Consider the following 18,482-nt stretch of genomic DNA (forward strand, 5'->3'; position numbering starts at 1 on the left):
ATAGGGTGGTGGGGTCGAGTCCTGCCAACACAGGCTGCCCCAGGGATCCGCCTGGCTCCTGTATTAGGAAAGCAGGATAAGGGACCTGCTGAAGATAGGGAGGCTGGGTAGGTTCTGGAGTGTACTAGGGGATAGAGCACTCTCCTGCAGAGCACAGGAGGGTGCGCTTGAGTCCTGCCCCCCTCCACCCACCCTGGAAGTGGCAGGACAGCCAACACAGGATGGAGCTGGCTCCCATATTAGAAAGGCAGGATAAGGGACCTGCTGAAGGTAGGGAGGTGGAGTGGGTTCTGGAGTGGCCTAGGGGATACTGCATTTGCCTGGGGAACACACACTGTGTGAGAGTGACAAAGATTTGGATTGCCACGCTCCTTCCATCCTCTTCCCTCTGTGTGGAGACAGGGTACAGGAGTGGGGGGAAGAAGGACACCCTGACATCAGCACCCCCCTCTTCTCCCTCCTGCATGACAAGCAGGAGGCTCCCAAGGGAGAGAACAGGAGTAGAATGACAGTAGGGAAAGAGGCAACTTAATAGCTTCCCGGCCAAACCAGTCAGGATCACCTGTCAGAGGCTCCAAGATCTACTGGTAGATCCCGATCGACTGGTTTGGTGACCACTGATCTAGGAAATCTCTGGCGATTCTGCAGTGTTACTATTTGAAGGATAACAATCATTTCTGTGTCCTCATGCAGTAAAAACAGCACCAGGAGTAAATCAACGGTACCACAAGAAGCTCAAATAAAGGCTGCCTAGAAATAACACTTCTTTTCCATTCAAATGTTGATCATAAAAATGTATTTTGTTCGTTACTTTCTCAACTGTGTTCCCTTAAGCAAATTTCCATTAATTATTAGTACACTGAGGGTTAGCAACATACCACACAACCAATGTACAGTGACATAGTATGGTGTTCTGGAGGCACACATTACCTTACAGTGTCTACCAAATTGCTATATTCCCAAACTACTAGATAATTCAGAGGTTAGTTCAAAGACTGTTTCAATGATTATTATAAACTCCATGCCAAATCCAATTTCATGGTTCTTGTCAATGCTTCCTCGTCTCCTTTTAAATAAAAATGCTGAATGCCATTTTCCGTTTTTATACAGGACTTCCTGTGGTCAATAGACAGGTACTAGCTTTATTCAAACTTTTTTTAATGTTTGACCATTATCCTAGTTTTGTTCAGTAATTTGAGTGCTGCAGAAGCTGAAATAACATTTCAATGCAGATTCCTTTAAGAAACACTAATGTCTTTAATGTTCGGTTTCTAGGAAGACTTCCTTTTCCAGTAGTTGTTCAGTATTTGAAGTAACCACTGGCAGCAAGGGATGGAAGAAGTAGCATTTGTATTATGTCATGCAAGAGAATTAGTCTGCCTTGAATTCATTAGTAAATTGTATTTGATAATCCTATTTAATGGTCAGTGTACAAATGAGACTTTCCATACATAAGCTGTTTCAGAGAACCTACCAGTACTTTTCTGTTAAATGAGATTTTTTATTTTTCATTTGAACTGGGAAATGTTCTCTGAAAACCCTCTGTTCTGTTCAGCTTTCTTTCTGGTTTTGGGAACAACAGTGGTAATGTTGCTGTTTGTATAGCATAATGAAAGGTGTATCCTTTACTAAATAAATGAATGCTACATGTTTTATGAATATATAGAAAATGATATTTACATCAATATTATACATATTTAGAGCATTTCACCGGGAATACTTAAATACTTAATACTTAAATTTCAGCAGGAAGGATTCCATACTTGAAATCTAGATCACTTTACCCATCATTGAATGTTACAGGAATTTAGTGTGTGCAGTAGTAACACCACAAGGAAATGTAGATAGGAAGGGAAGAATGTTGCATATAATTGATACTTCAGGGGAAAATATAGGAAGGTAAAGTATAATTCAGTCAAATTATTACAATTCCTCCTACACCCAAACTCCCTTTACGAGCCTAAACCTCGCACCCTTTCCTGTACACCAATCCACTGCCCCAACCAGTAGAAAGTGAGTAAGGATTGTCGGAGAGCAAGTGATGGAGGGATGGGAATGGAATGAATAAGGCCGGGCCTTGAGGAAGGGGAGGGATTTCAGGGAAGAGTTGGGGAAAGGGGCTTGAGTGGTACGTATGATTACATGATCAAATAAAGTATTGCTCTTAAGTGTAACTTATACAAATACATGTAGGAATATTTTTATGCAGGCCAGGGGAACAGTCAGAAAAAGTTAACCTTTTATGATCTAAGTTGCAAGAATAACCAACTCCCACACTATTCTCAAAGGAGCAGAAGGGGCTTTTGGCTGTCCAAAACACAGCAAACATGTCTGAAGTCCATACACTCTCATTGCTTCCCAGAATCAAGCTGCTTCTGGGGATACCTAACAGTGAGCTCACTAACATCATGTTACTTGCTAAACAATTCACATTTTCTGCAATGTCCTCTTTGTATAAAATCAGACTAACTAGAAAGGAAGTGGAACTCTAGTCAATGAATCAAATAGCAGGAAGGGCCAACCATTGAGGACTGATTCCCCTCAGGAAGCTGCACACATTGCAGAGCTCCTTGGCAGTATATCTAGTGCAGGTTAAATTAATTGTTCCCATTAGTGAGCTGATAGGTCAGCTCCTTTAAATGAAGGAAACTCTGTGCTTTGAATGTCACTGCAAGGAAAAGGTAAAGGGCTTATAGAGAAGGTGTCTGTCGCTTGTGGCAGTATTTTACTGTTATAGTTAAAACTATTTAAATGATGGCTTACAGTAAGGCTCACAATATGAATAAAATACATAAGAAGGCGGCCGCTGTCAGTTTTTAAGAGATGGACGATTTCTATGTGGTTTTAGCTTATTTTAAGAACAATAGTGTGTTGAATAGGGTTGGATTCATGGAATGCTGTACATTAAATGGAATTTGCTCCCTGTAATTGTGGAGCACTGTAAAACTATTTTTAAATCCTCACTTTATCGTTTGCTCAGTCAATTGTGTAATTACTAGTCATTAAAACAAAACGAATTCAAAGTTTTTCTAGGTAGCTTCCTGCTGGATCTATGTTCTTTTTTTTAGATGCAATTCTATATTGTATTTAATTTTTAATGCACAAGGTACAAATAGGAAAATTAAGTTTAGATCAGCTATCTACACATATATATTACACTGATGTTTGACACATAAAAATGTAGAGATTTTGTAATGTTTTGTCCATTTTTTAAATCTATTTCATAAACTATTTATGGAAGAAAAAGGAAACACTTAAAGGTCTGAAAGACCCTCTGAGGTAAGGCAAGTCCAAGAAAACAAGTGCTTGTAGAAACTTCCTTAAAATTGGGGCTCAGCTCATCAGTTTTCCCAATTAATTAGGTCACTCCAGAGGACTAAGAGGACACCCTGGGGTAGGTATGGCAGGGTATCTTCCTCTGTTGCAAGGAAGGAATGGACAGCAGCTTGGAACTCCCTACTTTGCCCACCGGGAGTGGCAGCAGGAGTCCCCTGTCTTCTTCCAGAGGCAAAGACAGTAGGATGGGGGACCCCGGTCCTTGCCCCAACTGCTGGGCTCTCTCTGCTTGGGTGGGTATTGACATCACTGCACTGATTGTACTTGATTCCCATTTTCAAGCTGTTTTCCCCAATGCTGAGGGCTAGAAACTCGCTTTAAAATAAAGTAAGTCAAAAGGGACTTAAGCACTTAGCAGCCTGTCTCTCACTGGATCTTTGGCTCCTCAGGGACATTGGAAAATGGGACTTTAGAGCTCCTGCGTCACTTGCCACTTCTGAATGGTTACCTATAGTGGCCAGGTCTTCCTCCAACCCTGGGAAGAATATGAAGTATTTCCAGTTCAACCAGGGGGTCAAAAGCCTAGATCCTTCCAGCCCTTGAGGCACCTAATTCCATTTGAAATCAGTGGGAATTAAGCTTCTACCTTTTGGGATCTGAGCTCGAGAGACCTTGAGTACTCCCCCCATATGCCATTCCTTTACAATAAAAAGCATGAGATAGCCCTAAATAGAAAAGCTTTGTTTTTGCCATGATGAGCTACTGTTCCATCACTTTGTACCAGCAAGCTCTAGGAAATCTAAGACATTACAAAATATTTTAATTCTCATAAAAATTTCTCAAATGATTTTTTTAAAGAAAAGCATTTAAGTAATTATACAATATGGAATTGTTTTTACATCCCTGATTGTTTGATATCTAGCGTATGTTGTCCTTGCAACTTTAGTACATGCATTTATTTCTCTTTTGAGTGAATTATAAGCATTAGTGTCCATTAACAATTTTTGAAACAAAAGTACTTGGAGCACTTTCAGTAATATGTACTGATTATCATTAACAGCTCTTTTGTCCTAGACAAGGACACTATTTTGTAACCTCATTTTGTTTGGTGAGACTTGCTCCGCCTGCATTTACAATAAGTGTGTGCATTTTTCTTTTACCTTGGCCATCATAAAAACAGTGCCAAGAAAGATCATATGACTTCTTCAAGCCAGGGATCCCTATCTACTTTATTTAAATCATTGTTAGACATTCTAAAAGAATGTATTCCTATCTGAGGACATTCAAGACCATTATTCTGCTTTGCTAGGTTCTCTATATTAGCACCTAAGTGTATGCATAATCTATCACCTTAATTGCTAGCTTCTAACCATGATAAGGTAAAAGAGAAGTGGAGTGAAGGATAGAAACACAGTGGGATCCAGAAGACTGTAGCACATTTTCCTTCTGATTTTACACAGTACATCAGGCAGGAAGTCTAGAGTTAAAAAGTTTTAATGTTTTTGATTCCATAATGTCAAGTTTGTAAGTGCATGAAAACTCAAAGTTCCAGAAATTCCCAAACTTACAATGTTGATTTCCTGATTTTTTTGTAACCATGCACTGATGAACCTAACTAATTTTGGCTCAAAAGCCTGAGCTTGTGTTGTAAAGTCAGTTTACATTAATCTTAAATATAGAAAATGAAACATTATCCTGGTTGCTCAGTTACATGGTCTGTCTATGATGGAGGCCTTTCTGATGACAATTTTTAGAAATTATCTTTCAGGAATTTTAAGAAAACTATATGTTGGATGTTTTGGAGAATAATTAATTTTGCTAGATGGTACTTTTTTTTTTTACTTACCATTCTATACATCAAAGTATAGAAGTTTTCCCCTTGAAATATGAAGAGTTGACAGTTGAACAACAAAAATAATAATCTGAGTTCTCAGAGTAAGCAGTTTCATTATGTTTCTTTAAACATTATTTGGGTGGGTAACTCCAAGAAATAACTTACGATGGATAAATATTTGATTTTTTTTATTCTCAAAAGACATTTTTATCTCTATTTGAAGTTGGCTAGTAAATATCATAACTGTAAAATGATATCCTATCCCTGTTGCTGGATATTTTCCCTAAAGTTCATTGAATAAGGAAAACTATTTTTGTAAATACAATAAGGAGTCTTGTGGCATCTTAAAACTAACAAATTGATTTGGGCATAAATGTATTTGCTGGACATTGTTATGTTATGTTCATGGAACATTTATGCCCAAATTAATGTGTTAGTCTTGTTTTTGCTGAAACAGACTAACATGGCTCCCCCTCTGAAAATTGTTTTTGTAAACACCACCGATAATAGCAAATTATGTATATTTAGTGGGAGTGGAAAAAGAAGTGTCATATACATTATTTTAACTTGAAACAAAATGAAATTGCTTGTTGCTGTATAGAGAATTGCATAGCAACATGTTAACTTAGCTAGGATATGGTATTGATTGGGAATGTCCAGCTACATTGCTGAAGTGATAAATGTAATATTAAAACTTTCACTTACTGATAACCATAGCAATGATACACTGATATTTTCATGACATTTCCTTTGTTTTACTTTGAAGTCTGGCTTGTTGAAGTCAGGAAATCTTTCTGTATTAGTAACACTAAAGCTGTTTGTTCTTATTTTTAAGTCCGTTTAGGCTAGTGATAATCAAACTAAGTTGTCACACATTACTTCAGAATATCACATTGAAAATGAATCCATGCATGTAAAGCAAAACGTACTATAATCTTATTTTAAAATCTACGTTTTTCTTAAATAGCTTTTTAATTTGGGTCAAAGGTTTATATGTGTGCCAATTTGTTTACAAAAATAATACTTGATGTATCATTTTAGACACACTTTGGAGTTTGATCCAATGCTGAGTTGAGGATCGTGCATCCCATTTCTATTTTACCATGTGCATTTTTCCATAATATGCTTTTTTCTATTCCATTGTACAAATTTAGCACCCAATCCTACGAATATTATGAACAAAATTCCATTAAACTGAATGTGATTAAAGTTGATTATATACTTTAGACAATGCAGAGTTAAATCCTTAAGTGATCCTATAGATTTTGATGGAATTGACTACTTCTGTATGTGAAACTAGTGGGATATGACCCATAGAACAGACATAAAAATCTGGATCTGAATAGAATTAGCATTGGTGGAGACGGTGAGTGATTTAAAATTCATGTCAGTGTCTAGTTTATGCCTCCATATGAACAAATAGCGTTATTTGTATATTTCCATGCATAACACACTTTTAATTGTATATTTCTAGATGATTATTATACTTTGGTGGTTAGAATTGCTCTGCCTTTGTTTTCCTCTTATAATACTAGACAAGACATGTTGCAGCAGCCTAGAAATACACTACATATTTATTGTTAAATCTTAAACCACTGGTTAAAATATATCCTATCTGATTAACTGGTTGGATGTCCTAATACCTTTGCTATTCAAACTTTCCCCTACGTTTAATAATTTATGTGGGAGGAATCTTTAAATTTACAAATGAAAATATTACTTCTTTAAAAATATAGTTAAGATTCTTAGTTAATTTGAATCTAGTTTTGTTGAAATCAATGGCAAAACTCACACTGATTTCATTTGGACCAAAATTGGTTTCAGTAAAGCCTCAATTATAATTAATGCCTTTAGTTTATATCCTGCAAATGGCAATGTAATGTTGCAGAAGACATCATTTTTTACTGCAATTAAGATGGTATATGGTTTAATCTGATCTAAAAATGTGTGTGTAAAACTTCTTAAGCCTTTTCAGCTTCTAATAGGTAATTATTACAGATACATTTGATTAGATTAATATACCATACTTATTTAAAATTTTAAAGTACAAAGATATGAACATTGATATTTCTATCAATGCTTCATGCGTCAGGAGAAAGTCGTTCCTCAGTCAGCATATACAGCTAAGTCTGTTTTGTGCTGTGGCAAACGGTATTGTGATGAGGCTGTGAGTAATCAGAAGTGACAGCATAAACACTGTCTGTTCAAAGTGATTTTACCAAAAGCATTATTTTCTGGGAAGAGTACACATATGGCTTTCATAATGCTGAAAGAGCACTGATGTATCAATTTATTAGCACTAGAGTTCTGAGAGTCAGTTGCAAATTATTTTCAAATTAAAGACTCTTTATTCTCAGTGTTTGCTATTCAGTAGATTGCAGGAGCTAGTCAAATAGGTTAGAGCACAGGTAAAGGCTTCCATCAAGGAAATGTTAGGACAGTTTGTAGTAATGAAAGTTTCTGTAAGGAGCGCTGTATGCTATTCTGCAGATCAACCAAGAAAATGAACAACAACAAAGACTTTCGGAGGCATGGGTGTTCTTGATGAGGGCTATAATTTCAAATTCAAAGACTAAGTAAGGTCAATGGGAGTAGCGAGGCAGTGCCTGTAGGCCCAGGGCTACACAGTCACCTGTTTCCTCCCACAGGAGCTGTGCCAGGTAAGTACCCCAATCCCCTGGCCCCTCCCAAACTCTACCTCCTGCCCAGACCCTTCACCCCATCCTGCTCCCCAGCAGTTCCCCGTCACACACTGAGCCCCTCATTTTGGTCCAATCCCAGAGCCTTGGCGAGGTCCCACAAAATCTACTAGCCCCCACCTCCCAGAAGAGTTAATCCAGCACTAAGTACTTGGGGTCAGCATTATTGATTTAATTATATGTCACAATAAGGACATTTTGAAAATGTCGTGAAGAGGTCAAGTATAAATATACAGATGATATCTGTTTTTAGTACGTTTTCTGTAATCCACTTCGCCTCACTGAAAAGTTGCATAACAAAGTAATAGGGCTAAAATAAAAGGTCATTCTTTTTCTATAAATTTGTTTTGAGGGTCACGGGGATACAGAACTGTGTTGTTTTCATACATTGCGAGCAAAACCTATTCAAGATTTCATTACAGGTCTTAATCATGAACTAAATATTTCAAATAGTTGCATTACTTCCAGTAACCTCTTTCCCCTCTCACAGAATGCCCCCAAAGGAGAGTGAAGCTTAAATAATGAGAGCTCAGAGTATAGCACCAGTTATCTACCAAAGTAGAGACGACATTGTTTATATTCAAGCATGAATTCCGATGACATTTAGCGGAGTTAATGTTATCTTTATTTGGTATTATGTATCTTGCCTAGTTCCATTTGTTTTTCTGCATTTTTTTATAACGTCTAAAATTTCATTGGCGCTGGATGATCCCTGCTGACTAACACCACAAGCCTCTTTGGCATAAAAACATCTTTATTCCTTCAACAATATATTTATCAGGTTCTATCTATTTTGCTTCCAGCCTAGAATAGCAACCAGTAATGCCCATATTCATAGTGCCGTTTGTTTGGTTTTAATAAGCATAATTTGTGGTTTGTAGTGAAAAAACAATTTGCACATAATAACCATAGCAAATGAATTGCTATCTTGCTCAGATCTTTTCTGTCTGGGGAGGTTGGTGTGCATTGGTTGGTATGAGCGTGGGAAAATTCTTTATTATGAGACATAAAGGGTTGTACCCCTCTGAACATACTCTTGGGCCTTTCGGGGCAGTCACATATCCCACAACTGTTTAACTCAAATAGGCTTTTGATCAACAAAATCTCAGTGGTTACATATATGAACCTCCATTAATGGGGAGGAGGGAAAGGATATAAAGTAACATTAAAACCTGCACACGAAGAAGGGAGATACTCCTGAATCTAATGTTGAAATCGATGTGACGTTCATGCCTCTTCTATAGAGGCAGCCGTATGTCTCTGATAAAAGAGTTTTATAATGAAATATGTATCAAAAGAGTTTATACAATGGTCACTTTCCTAACAATGGTATCATTTCTTTCCTTCAGGTATTTCTGTAACAAAGAAGACGCATACATGTAAGTAATACCTTTTTGGTGTGGTCTTCTCTTACAAATGGAATTCATAGTAGACTGACTGATCTGCCTCTCAGACTATTAACTGCTTGTCTGATCTGGGGAAGTTCTATTTTACAAACTCTAGTATCCTTCCCAAGACAGAGTGGCTCAGCCCAGGGATGAAATTTCATCAAAATGAGTATGCGGTATGTGTGTGTGTCGTGGGGTGGAGGGAAAGAAGGGAAGGGGTTTGAAGAGGCAAAACAAAGCTCTGGGTTCTGAGGTGTATGCCTTTATAGACGGCTGGTAACTAGGGTATCCTGAAGCCAAGGGAGAGGACAATTACCTTCTCATCTCCCTTAATTTGTGTGCCTGTTACATATGTGATATGCTTCAAATGAAAGCCTATTTTTAATTATATTTTAAATCTCCTCCCCCTTTCTATCCTCTAGTCTACAAGTAAGATGACAATGTGCTTGTGTTTAAGGGAGGTACTGGTTGAAAATGAGAATTTGTCTGTTAGCCATCCATATACTCAGACATAGTAAATGGCATTGTGATAAGTGATGTGGACATATGCACTGACGGAATACATATTTACTCTGAGTCTCCTTCCTTTTGGAATCAGCCCGCATTCTTATTCCACACTGAGCCAAAAGCTCAGACCTTAGGAACTGTTATGATTTGTTATGGGGGAGTGATATTATACACTGCAGTACTTAGAAATGATACGTCATGGAAGTCAGGTAGTGAAGTAATTGCCCTTGCCCGCCATTTCACACATTCATACAATGAGGACAAATTAATGGTGTTAGAATTTGACAAATGCCTCATATCCAAGTCATACCCGCTGCTATGCAAGACTTGTTAGGATGTATTTTAACAAAGACAAGACTTAGAGGTGTGTTTACCACAGCGTCATAGGATGAAATCAGTTTAATAAAATATCTTACATTAATCTCACTCCTGTTTCATTCATAATTTTAAAATATCTATGTTAAGAAAAACACACTTTAAAATCCTGCACCAGTAAACACTGTATTATTAAATTTAATAACGGATGTATCAGTTACGGTTTGTCAAGACAAGACATGTAGATGTCACTTGGTTTGAAATGTTAAATCTTGCACACTTGTTTAGAGCGCAGTGATGGTCCTCTGCATAGGCGGGATTAGTACGTAAGACACACTTCTAGGGTCACATTCTCCCATTGGATGTGTGGATATGTGGTTCCCATTGACATACGTGGGGGAACTACACGAGGGCATCTGAGGGAAAAAATTGACCCGTAGCTTTTTGGTGAATATTTGAGCTCACACTGACTGAGATTGACAGTACAGGAGACTGAAGTCCTCTGTATATCCGCAGGCCAGGCATTGTACAGACAGCTTCCTTGCACAGCCTTGCCCATGAGCTCAACCCTGGCCTGGAGGGACCACCCTCTCTAGAGGTGGTAAGTAATTCAGAATTTATGCTAGCTCAGTCCTGGGCCTCTCTTGTGCAGAGGCTAGTGATTGTGCTTACTGTACATGGTGGTTTGTGACATGGACTCCAGTCCACCTGGAAATAAGCAGAAACCACCAGACTATATATTTTCTATTCAGTAGCGCCTTTTATTGACCCGCTGTCAGGAACACCACTTCATTTTCACTCTGTAGTGCCATATATATATATATATATATATATATATATCAGCAAAATTTAAACATTAGCCAGAGACCTGAAGACTGTAGGAAACACTTTCTTAATCCATGCCAGACTAATAAGGGATTGTCCTCACTTCTTTAATGGATTGTACTTCTGGGGCCTATCATGGAAAATAGTTTTGTTTTGGAAACCTAATTTGTTGTACTGGATGATTTATGCTTAGTCACTGTTGACAGTGCTGACTAATGATGGCACGGTGTTTTCTGTCAGTAATTGTGAAAAATATTCTGATTCATAGCTTGCAGAAGAGAAGAGTTTTGTGTTCTACTACATGCAGTAAACACAATCTCATTGTATGTGCCATTAATGATCACGCATACAACCTATGAAATAGCTCAAGCAGATGTTAGAGGCCCTATTCTGTGGCATCATGCACATGAAGAAAGAGCTGCTTGTTTGCAGTTTAAAGAGAATCAGCCAAGTGTGGTTCTCATTTTGCATGTGGGTACCTAGCAGTTGCTTGTATGCACTTCTCTGAAACAAGAAAGTGATCTGAGCAATGGAAAGGTGAGCTTACCCATTAGGAAAGGATCTGAAGAAAATGAGTAATATCTAACAGTTGGCATAATGCACATCTAGTCACAATTTTCAGACAAACACATATAAACTTTCCTTCAACTTTGGTTGAAGTTCCTTGAGAACTAGATGATACTGTGACTGATTTGCTGAAATCAGGAATTGATTCAGACTGTGCATCTTGAACAGTTGTCATAATGCACAGTAAATGTGTCTTTTTTTTCCTATCCTTGCTCAGAAAGCTGCTTAGAGATTAACATGTTCAGTTGTGGAATCGTGTCAGACAAATGTAGTTTCATGTCGGCACCCAGATGCAAGAATCACAAAGCAAATCTGAGCTGTTACGGAGCCTAATAGTATGCAAAGGAAATGACACTCTTATCTGACAAGCATTTTGTGTATTGAATTATGCCAAATGATTGTGTTTGTATAGCTAATCTGTTTATCTACAGCATGCTCATCACCGTGAGCATAAATTTAACCAAAATAAACTAAGTTAAATAGATTAGGATTTCTCAAAGGAAAATCCGAAAGCATTCTTACAAGCGGCACTTGACGTGGGTGCTATATATGATACTATTTAGGGAGCCAGCAAAAGTTAAGTTTCTCCAAGTACAGGGGTATTTGAGTGTGTGGATTGGCTAAAATCCCAGCACTAACTTTAGAAGAAGAGTTCTAATGATCTTCTGACCCAGTTAGAGTCATATGCTGTAATGTCACTTACTCTGGTAAACATGTCAGGAAGTTTGGGCTGATGATATAGAGCATAGCTGTGTTGGACAGCAGTTTAGCTCTGCTTGGATATCACTCATTGTGTTGAGTTGGAATAAACAGTCTTGTTGTGGCACTCTTCTTGGGATTAGTCTTTGATACATTCCATATTGAATGAAATTTAACTTCTGGGCAAAAGATAGCTAGTTAGTTGAACTCACTTTTGAATCAAATTGTACACAAGTATTCCTGTACACGCAAAATACCGTTGAAGAGCCTTATGTCTCCCATCTACTTAACTAACCTAATAAAACCTGCATGATTTATTAAGTTCTTGCTAGTACATTAACGATCGGTGGTTATTTCTTACCAAGTCAAAATGCATTGTGTTTCTCTGGCACCTTCTGTAATTTCATATTGATATTATGTCTTTTGGGAATTTGAGATTTTCAGTATTTGAAACCCTACAAGAGAGTGATGTTATTCCAAGCTTTGCTCACAGAATAAAATATGTCCACACAAGACACTGAGGCACTGTGTTCAGTCAATTAAGCAGATGTTCAAAACAGGATGTCTTCAGTCAATTGAGCAGCTGTTCAAAATATGCTGTCTTGGGGTACGTCTGCTCTGCACACTTATTTTGAAATAAGCTATTCAAGAAGAAATACTCCAAAATAGCTTATTTCAAAATACCACATCTACATTACAGGGAAGCCTCAAAATGAGTCCGAAGCAGGCTTCCCTAATGTGGACATGCTACCTCGATTTAGAGCCGCAGGAATGACCCTGGGGAGGAGCTATGTCGAAATAGCAGCAGTGGGGTGTTCACACTACTGCTATTCCGAAATAGCTATTTTGGAATAGGTGCTATTCCTCGTGGAATGAGGTTTACAGAAGTTGTAATAAGCCATCCATTATTTTGAATTTATTTCAGAATAACGGCATTGCTGTGTAGGCGCTCGCATTGTGATTCTGAAATAACGCTGCTGCGTGGACACACCCTTTGCCTCTTGGGTGTGGCTCCTCTTGATTGGGCTTTTAGGCCCTGCTGTCCTCTGCTAGGCTCCCTGGACTTTGATTTTTCTTGATTAGGGGAAAAAATATGATGGTGCCTGCTGAAGTCTCCCCCACTCCCAAACCATAGGCCCCAAAGAGGTCCCTTAGAGTAGATTGTGGCAATCCTCCTCTCCCTTTTTCTGTGCTAGGACTAATGAAACATTTTAACTGTCTGCATTTCCATAATGACAGTAGTAATGGATGACACCCACTGAGATGAACTGGGATAGGTTGCATTTCCCAGCACTACAGTTTCAGGCTCTCTGCAAACTTAGGCAGGCATCACTGTATCTCTTAGGGTATGTCTACACTACAGCGCTAATTCGAACTAAGCTAATTCGAACTAACGCATCCAGACTAAAAAACTAGTTTGAATTAGCGTTTTGCTAATTCGAACTAGCATGTCCACATTAAGTGGACCCTGAAGCGGGGTTAAGGATGGCCGGAAGCAGTGCCGGCAGGGCATCAGATGAGGACTTAGAGCATGGAGCTGCTGCCTCAGGCTAGCCGAGGGCTGTGCTTAAAGGGACCCGACCCCCACCCCGGACAGACAGTTCTCAGGGGTGCACCGCTTGCAAAGCAGTCCTGGCTTGGAGTGCCCGGAGTGCCCACACTGGACACATCACAGCACTCGGCCATCAGACCGGCTGCACTTGCCGCAGGCTGCCATCTGGGGAGAGGGGGCAATTGGGGGGCTGCAGGAGAGCTTCCACCCCCAGAAGCCCACAGAGCCAGCCCAGTCCTCCCCATCGGGGGCTCGTACCCCATTCCTCCCTCACCTCCTTCCACTTACCCTTCCCTAGCCCCCCTTCCTGATGTACAAAATAAAGAAAACGTGTGGTCAAAAATAGAATCTCTCTTTATTGAACAAAACTCAGGGAGACTGGGAAAAGGAGGTGGGAGAGGGGAAGAGAGAGGGTGGGAGAGGGGAGGGCAACTAAAATGATCAGAGGTTTGGAACAGGTCCCATCTGAAGAGAGGCTAAAGAGACTGGGACTTTTCAGTTTAGAAAAGAGGAGACTGAGGGGGGATAGGATAGAGGTCTATAAAAGCATGAGTGGAGTAGAGAGGGTGCATACAGAAAAGTTCTTCATTAGTTCCCATAATAGAAGGACTAGAGGACACCAAAGGAAAGGAATGGGTAGCAGGCTTCAAACTAGTAACAGAAAGTTGTTCTTCACAAAGCAAAGAGTCAACCTGTGGAACTCCTTGCTGCAGGATGCTGTGAAGGCTAGAACTAGAACAGAGTTTAAAGAGAAGTGAGATAAAGTGATGGAGGTTGGGTCCATGGAGTGCTATTAGCCAGGGGGTAGGAGTGGTGTCCCTGCCCAAAGTTTGTGGAAGGCTGGAGAGGGATGGCACGAGACAAATGGCTTGGTCACTGTCTTCGGTCCATCCCCTCCAGGGTCCCTAGGGTTGGCCGCTGTCAGCAGACAGGCTCCTGGGATAGATAGACCTTTGGTCTGACCCAGGACGGCCATTGTAAGCTCAGGGCTCAGGGTCAGGGGTCTCAGTGGACCACCTTGATTTTCATGCACACCTGCTCCTGGGTGGCCAGGCTGGCAGCTCTCCTGCCCTAGCTGGCCACTTTCCTGTGCCTAGTGTGGAGTCGTGGATGAGGTCCACGATGTCCGCACTAGCCCAGCCAAGCTCCCGGGAGCCTCCAGCCTGGTCCCGGGAAGAGGGGAAGGGCTGGGGGGCATCGGGTGGCTGGCTCGAGCCGTGCCAGGTGTAGGGTCTGCTAGCTCGGTGCTGTCAGGCTTGCACCTGGCACGGGCACCGTAGCCAGCCCGTGCCCCTTTAAGGGGTCCGGGGCCAGGAGGGGGGCAATAGAGTTTCCCTGGTGTTGGCCAGAGTGGCCACCAGGGAAAGCTGGGGAGGGCTAGCCTCCCACTAGTTCGAATTAAGGGGCTACACATCCCTTAATTCGAACTAGTAAGTTCGAACTAGGCTTAGTCCTCGTAGAATGAGGTTTACCTAGTTCGAACTAAGCGCTCCGCTAGTTCGAATTAAGTTCGAACTAGTGGAGCGCTAGTGTAGCGCCTATCAAAGTTAATTCGAACTAACGTCTGTTAGTTCGAATTAACTTTGTAGCGTAGACATATCCTTACTCATTTTAAAAACGTTCTTTACCACTGTAAGGGTACGTCTAAACTACATGGCTCCGTTGACGGAGCCATGTAGATTTGTTTTTTTGGCAAAGGCAAATGAAGCTGCGATTTAAATGATCGTGGCTTCATTTAAATTTACATGGCTGCCGCGCTGAGCCGACAAACAGCTGATCAGCTGTTTGTCTGCTCAGCGCGCTAATCTGGACGCTCCCCTGCCGACATCAAAGCCCTTTGTCGGCAGCCCCGTTATTCCTCGTGGGATGAGGTTTACCGGGGCTGCCGACAAAGGGCTTTGATGTCGGCAGGGGAGCGTCCAGACTAGCGCACTGAGCAGACAAACAGCTGATCAGCTGTTTGTCGGCTCAGCGCGGCAGCCATGTAAATTTTAATGAAGCCGCGATCATTTAAATCGCGGCTTCATTTGCCTTTGCCTATCTGTCTAATCTACATGGCTCCATCGATGGAGCCATGTAGTCTAGACACAGCCTAACAGTTAAAGACCCTGTTTGAAAAAAAGAAAGTTTGAAAGTCTGGAGGAAAAGAGGCTACTCTACCACATTTTGTACTGCTGCCATTTGGCTAAAGTCAAAACAATTCACTTCTAGCAATTTGAATTTAGCTCTTACTATACTCAGTAAAAATTGCTTAAGTGGTCATAGTGATATCTATGCTGTGGATAGTGAAATGCTATGGAGCATTTCTTTTTCTCCTGGGGACTGACTGCAAAACCTCTCTTCAGCTGTTCAGCACATCCACTCCCCTACAGTCTTTGACTATCTTCTCTACCACATATGGCACCGGGTATCACATCACATTACATAGAGAGAGAGTCCTTGCCTTGCCAGTGACTGATAGCCAAGTGCCTCAACTACACTGTACCCAGATGGAAGTTTCAAGAGAGATCTGCCATCTGGCAGGGCATATGCAATTGGTCTAAGATGCATGGACCCTTCCATCCTACATATGCCTGGAAGGTTAGCATGTTGGAAATGGAATTCATTAACTGTGCTCTCATTCTCCCTTTCTATCAGCAGGAGTAAGCTGAAACCTCTTATTAAAGAGCTGCAGCCTTTAAAGGCTGCCATAAAATAATGTTTAGAATATCTTTGTACCAGGTGTACAGTTTGAGTAAACTTTATCAATTAAACAATCAGGGAGTCCAGCTACAGTTGTAATGTAGACATGGCTGTTAAAATCTACTTTAGTCGGCCCATTACGCTGATTGGAGGTCTGGTTTTCTCAATGTCCAGTGATCCATTTCATACCCTAGGCTGCCATTTGTATTTAGGTCAACATCTGCCCCTCCTTTCCTGTGGCATAAGGGTACAGACTAGTGAGTTTCCCTTAACTCTCACAGTCAACAATGAATCGAGGATGCACAGCGGAACCATTTTAGAATTGTGTCTATATGTCACAAAGAGATGGGTTAGCTTTGCTAAGGTAGCAACAAGAGCAGTTAATGGAAACTGCTCTGCCAGATGGATGAATGAGCCTTGGAAAGGAGTTTAATATTGTAGAAAAAAAGGCTGATAGCTCACTGCAGTGAGCTTGATCTGCTGAAAATGCATTTGGATCATCCTGTCCCTATATCTTTGTGTTACATAAGTTATTTAATTTTCAGACTGTGTGCATACAGAGGATTTTTAGGTCAGGGAGGCCACACCTTCTTGATATATTAGCCATACTATAACAGCTGGAGGTGCTGGGCTTTCAAATCTCAATGTGTTACTATTTGCTGTCACCTTTCCACAGCACTACCACAAACCTCTGACCTGACCTTTTATTCTGCTTTGCTATCTGTTAACTTGTGATATTAACAAGAACAGAGTCAGGAGGTCATGCTTCCTGGCTGTCACTGTGATAAGAGCCACATGTATTAATACCAACTAAATCCAGTAAGTATAAGCTGTCTGAGGTCCCTGGACTGACTTTGTGTAGCTTTGTTTAAGATAATATTGTAGTTACATTTGCTTGCAAGTTGAATGCAAGATGAAATATTAATCTTACTTTATTAATCTCCCTGGGCTTTAAATTTCTAAATGGAAGACAAATTCTAGTTTAAACAGACACTTTAAACTGTGGTGGAGCAAATATGCAGTATTAGAACATGAACTGTATAAACAGTTCTAAAAGGGTGTCACAAGGAGGAAGGAGAAAATTTGTTCCTCTTGGTTTCTGAGGACAGGACAAGGAGTAATGGGCTTAAAGTGCAGCAGGGGAGGTTTAGATTGGACATTAGGAAAAAATTCCTAACTGTCAGGGTGGTCAAATATTGGAATAAATTGCCAAGGGAGGTGGTGGAATCTCCCTCTCTGGAGATATTTAAGAACAGGTTAGATAGACATCTGTCAGGGATGGTGTAGACGGAGCTTGGTCCTGCCTTGAGGGCGGGGGGCTGGACTCGATGACCTCTCGAGGTCCCTTCCAGTCCTATGATTCTATGATTCTATGATTCTTTACCAGAATGTCTAGAAATCTCTCCTGTATTGGTTCAGAACCAGGGCTTTTGTACACTTTGCAACTTAAGGGGCACCTATTACAGGATCATTCTGGAATACAGGACCCCCATGTGGATATTCCTGTTCTAGAATAGGAATATAACAGGCTTTGTCTACACGTAAAAGTTTAAAGCGCAGCCACAGTCTTTAAACTGAAAGTGTGGCTCCAGCACAAGTGCTGAGAGAGAGATCCTCCTTCCCAGCCCCTACAGACACCTGTGCCTATCTGTCCCAGCCTCACAGTAAGCTCTGGCATTAATCCTACATCAGGTTTACACGACGCTCTGACTCAGAAAAGCACTTAAGCATTGACTTCTGTGGGACTTAAATGCATACTTAACTTCAAGCATGTATTTAAGGGATGCATGCTGAATCGGGTCCTTAATATCCTCAGCACTCAGAGGCTGTTAAAAAGTGTGCAGTGGCATCTCAGAAAGTGGGGGAGGACAATTTTGCAGCAAGCACATCAGCAGTCAAAAAAACCTTGAATCATGGTCACCAAACCTTTGCAAGCACATTGAGGTTTCCTGTTCTGTTTGATTCAAAAAGGCAATTCGTCAACACTAATCCTCTTTATTATTCTATGTGTCCCTCTTATACTATACGTGTTACCTTGCTCACCTCATTCTGGTCACAACATTGGTGGACTTACTTTTCTTATAGTTGTAGTAATGTAGTAAATGTGGTAATTATGTAATTGTGCTAAAGAAAAAGAG

General features: G+C 40.5%; 1 protein-coding gene across 2 annotated transcripts in view; it reads left to right on the forward strand.

Moving 5' to 3' along the window:
- Positions 1-18,482, forward strand: part of RORA (RAR related orphan receptor A) — a 552,151-nt gene that overhangs the window by 379,760 nt on the left and 153,909 nt on the right. For both annotated transcript variants that reach the window (XM_075897683.1, XM_075897682.1), the window contains exon 2: positions 9,159-9,188. In XM_075897683.1, the coding sequence (XP_075753798.1) occupies positions 9,159-9,188 (30 nt within the window). The remainder of the gene's footprint in view (positions 1-9,158; positions 9,189-18,482) is intronic.

Source organism: Pelodiscus sinensis, chromosome 14 (genome assembly GCF_049634645.1).
Source record: "Pelodiscus sinensis isolate JC-2024 chromosome 14, ASM4963464v1, whole genome shotgun sequence".
NCBI lineage: Eukaryota > Metazoa > Chordata > Testudines > Trionychidae > Pelodiscus > Pelodiscus sinensis.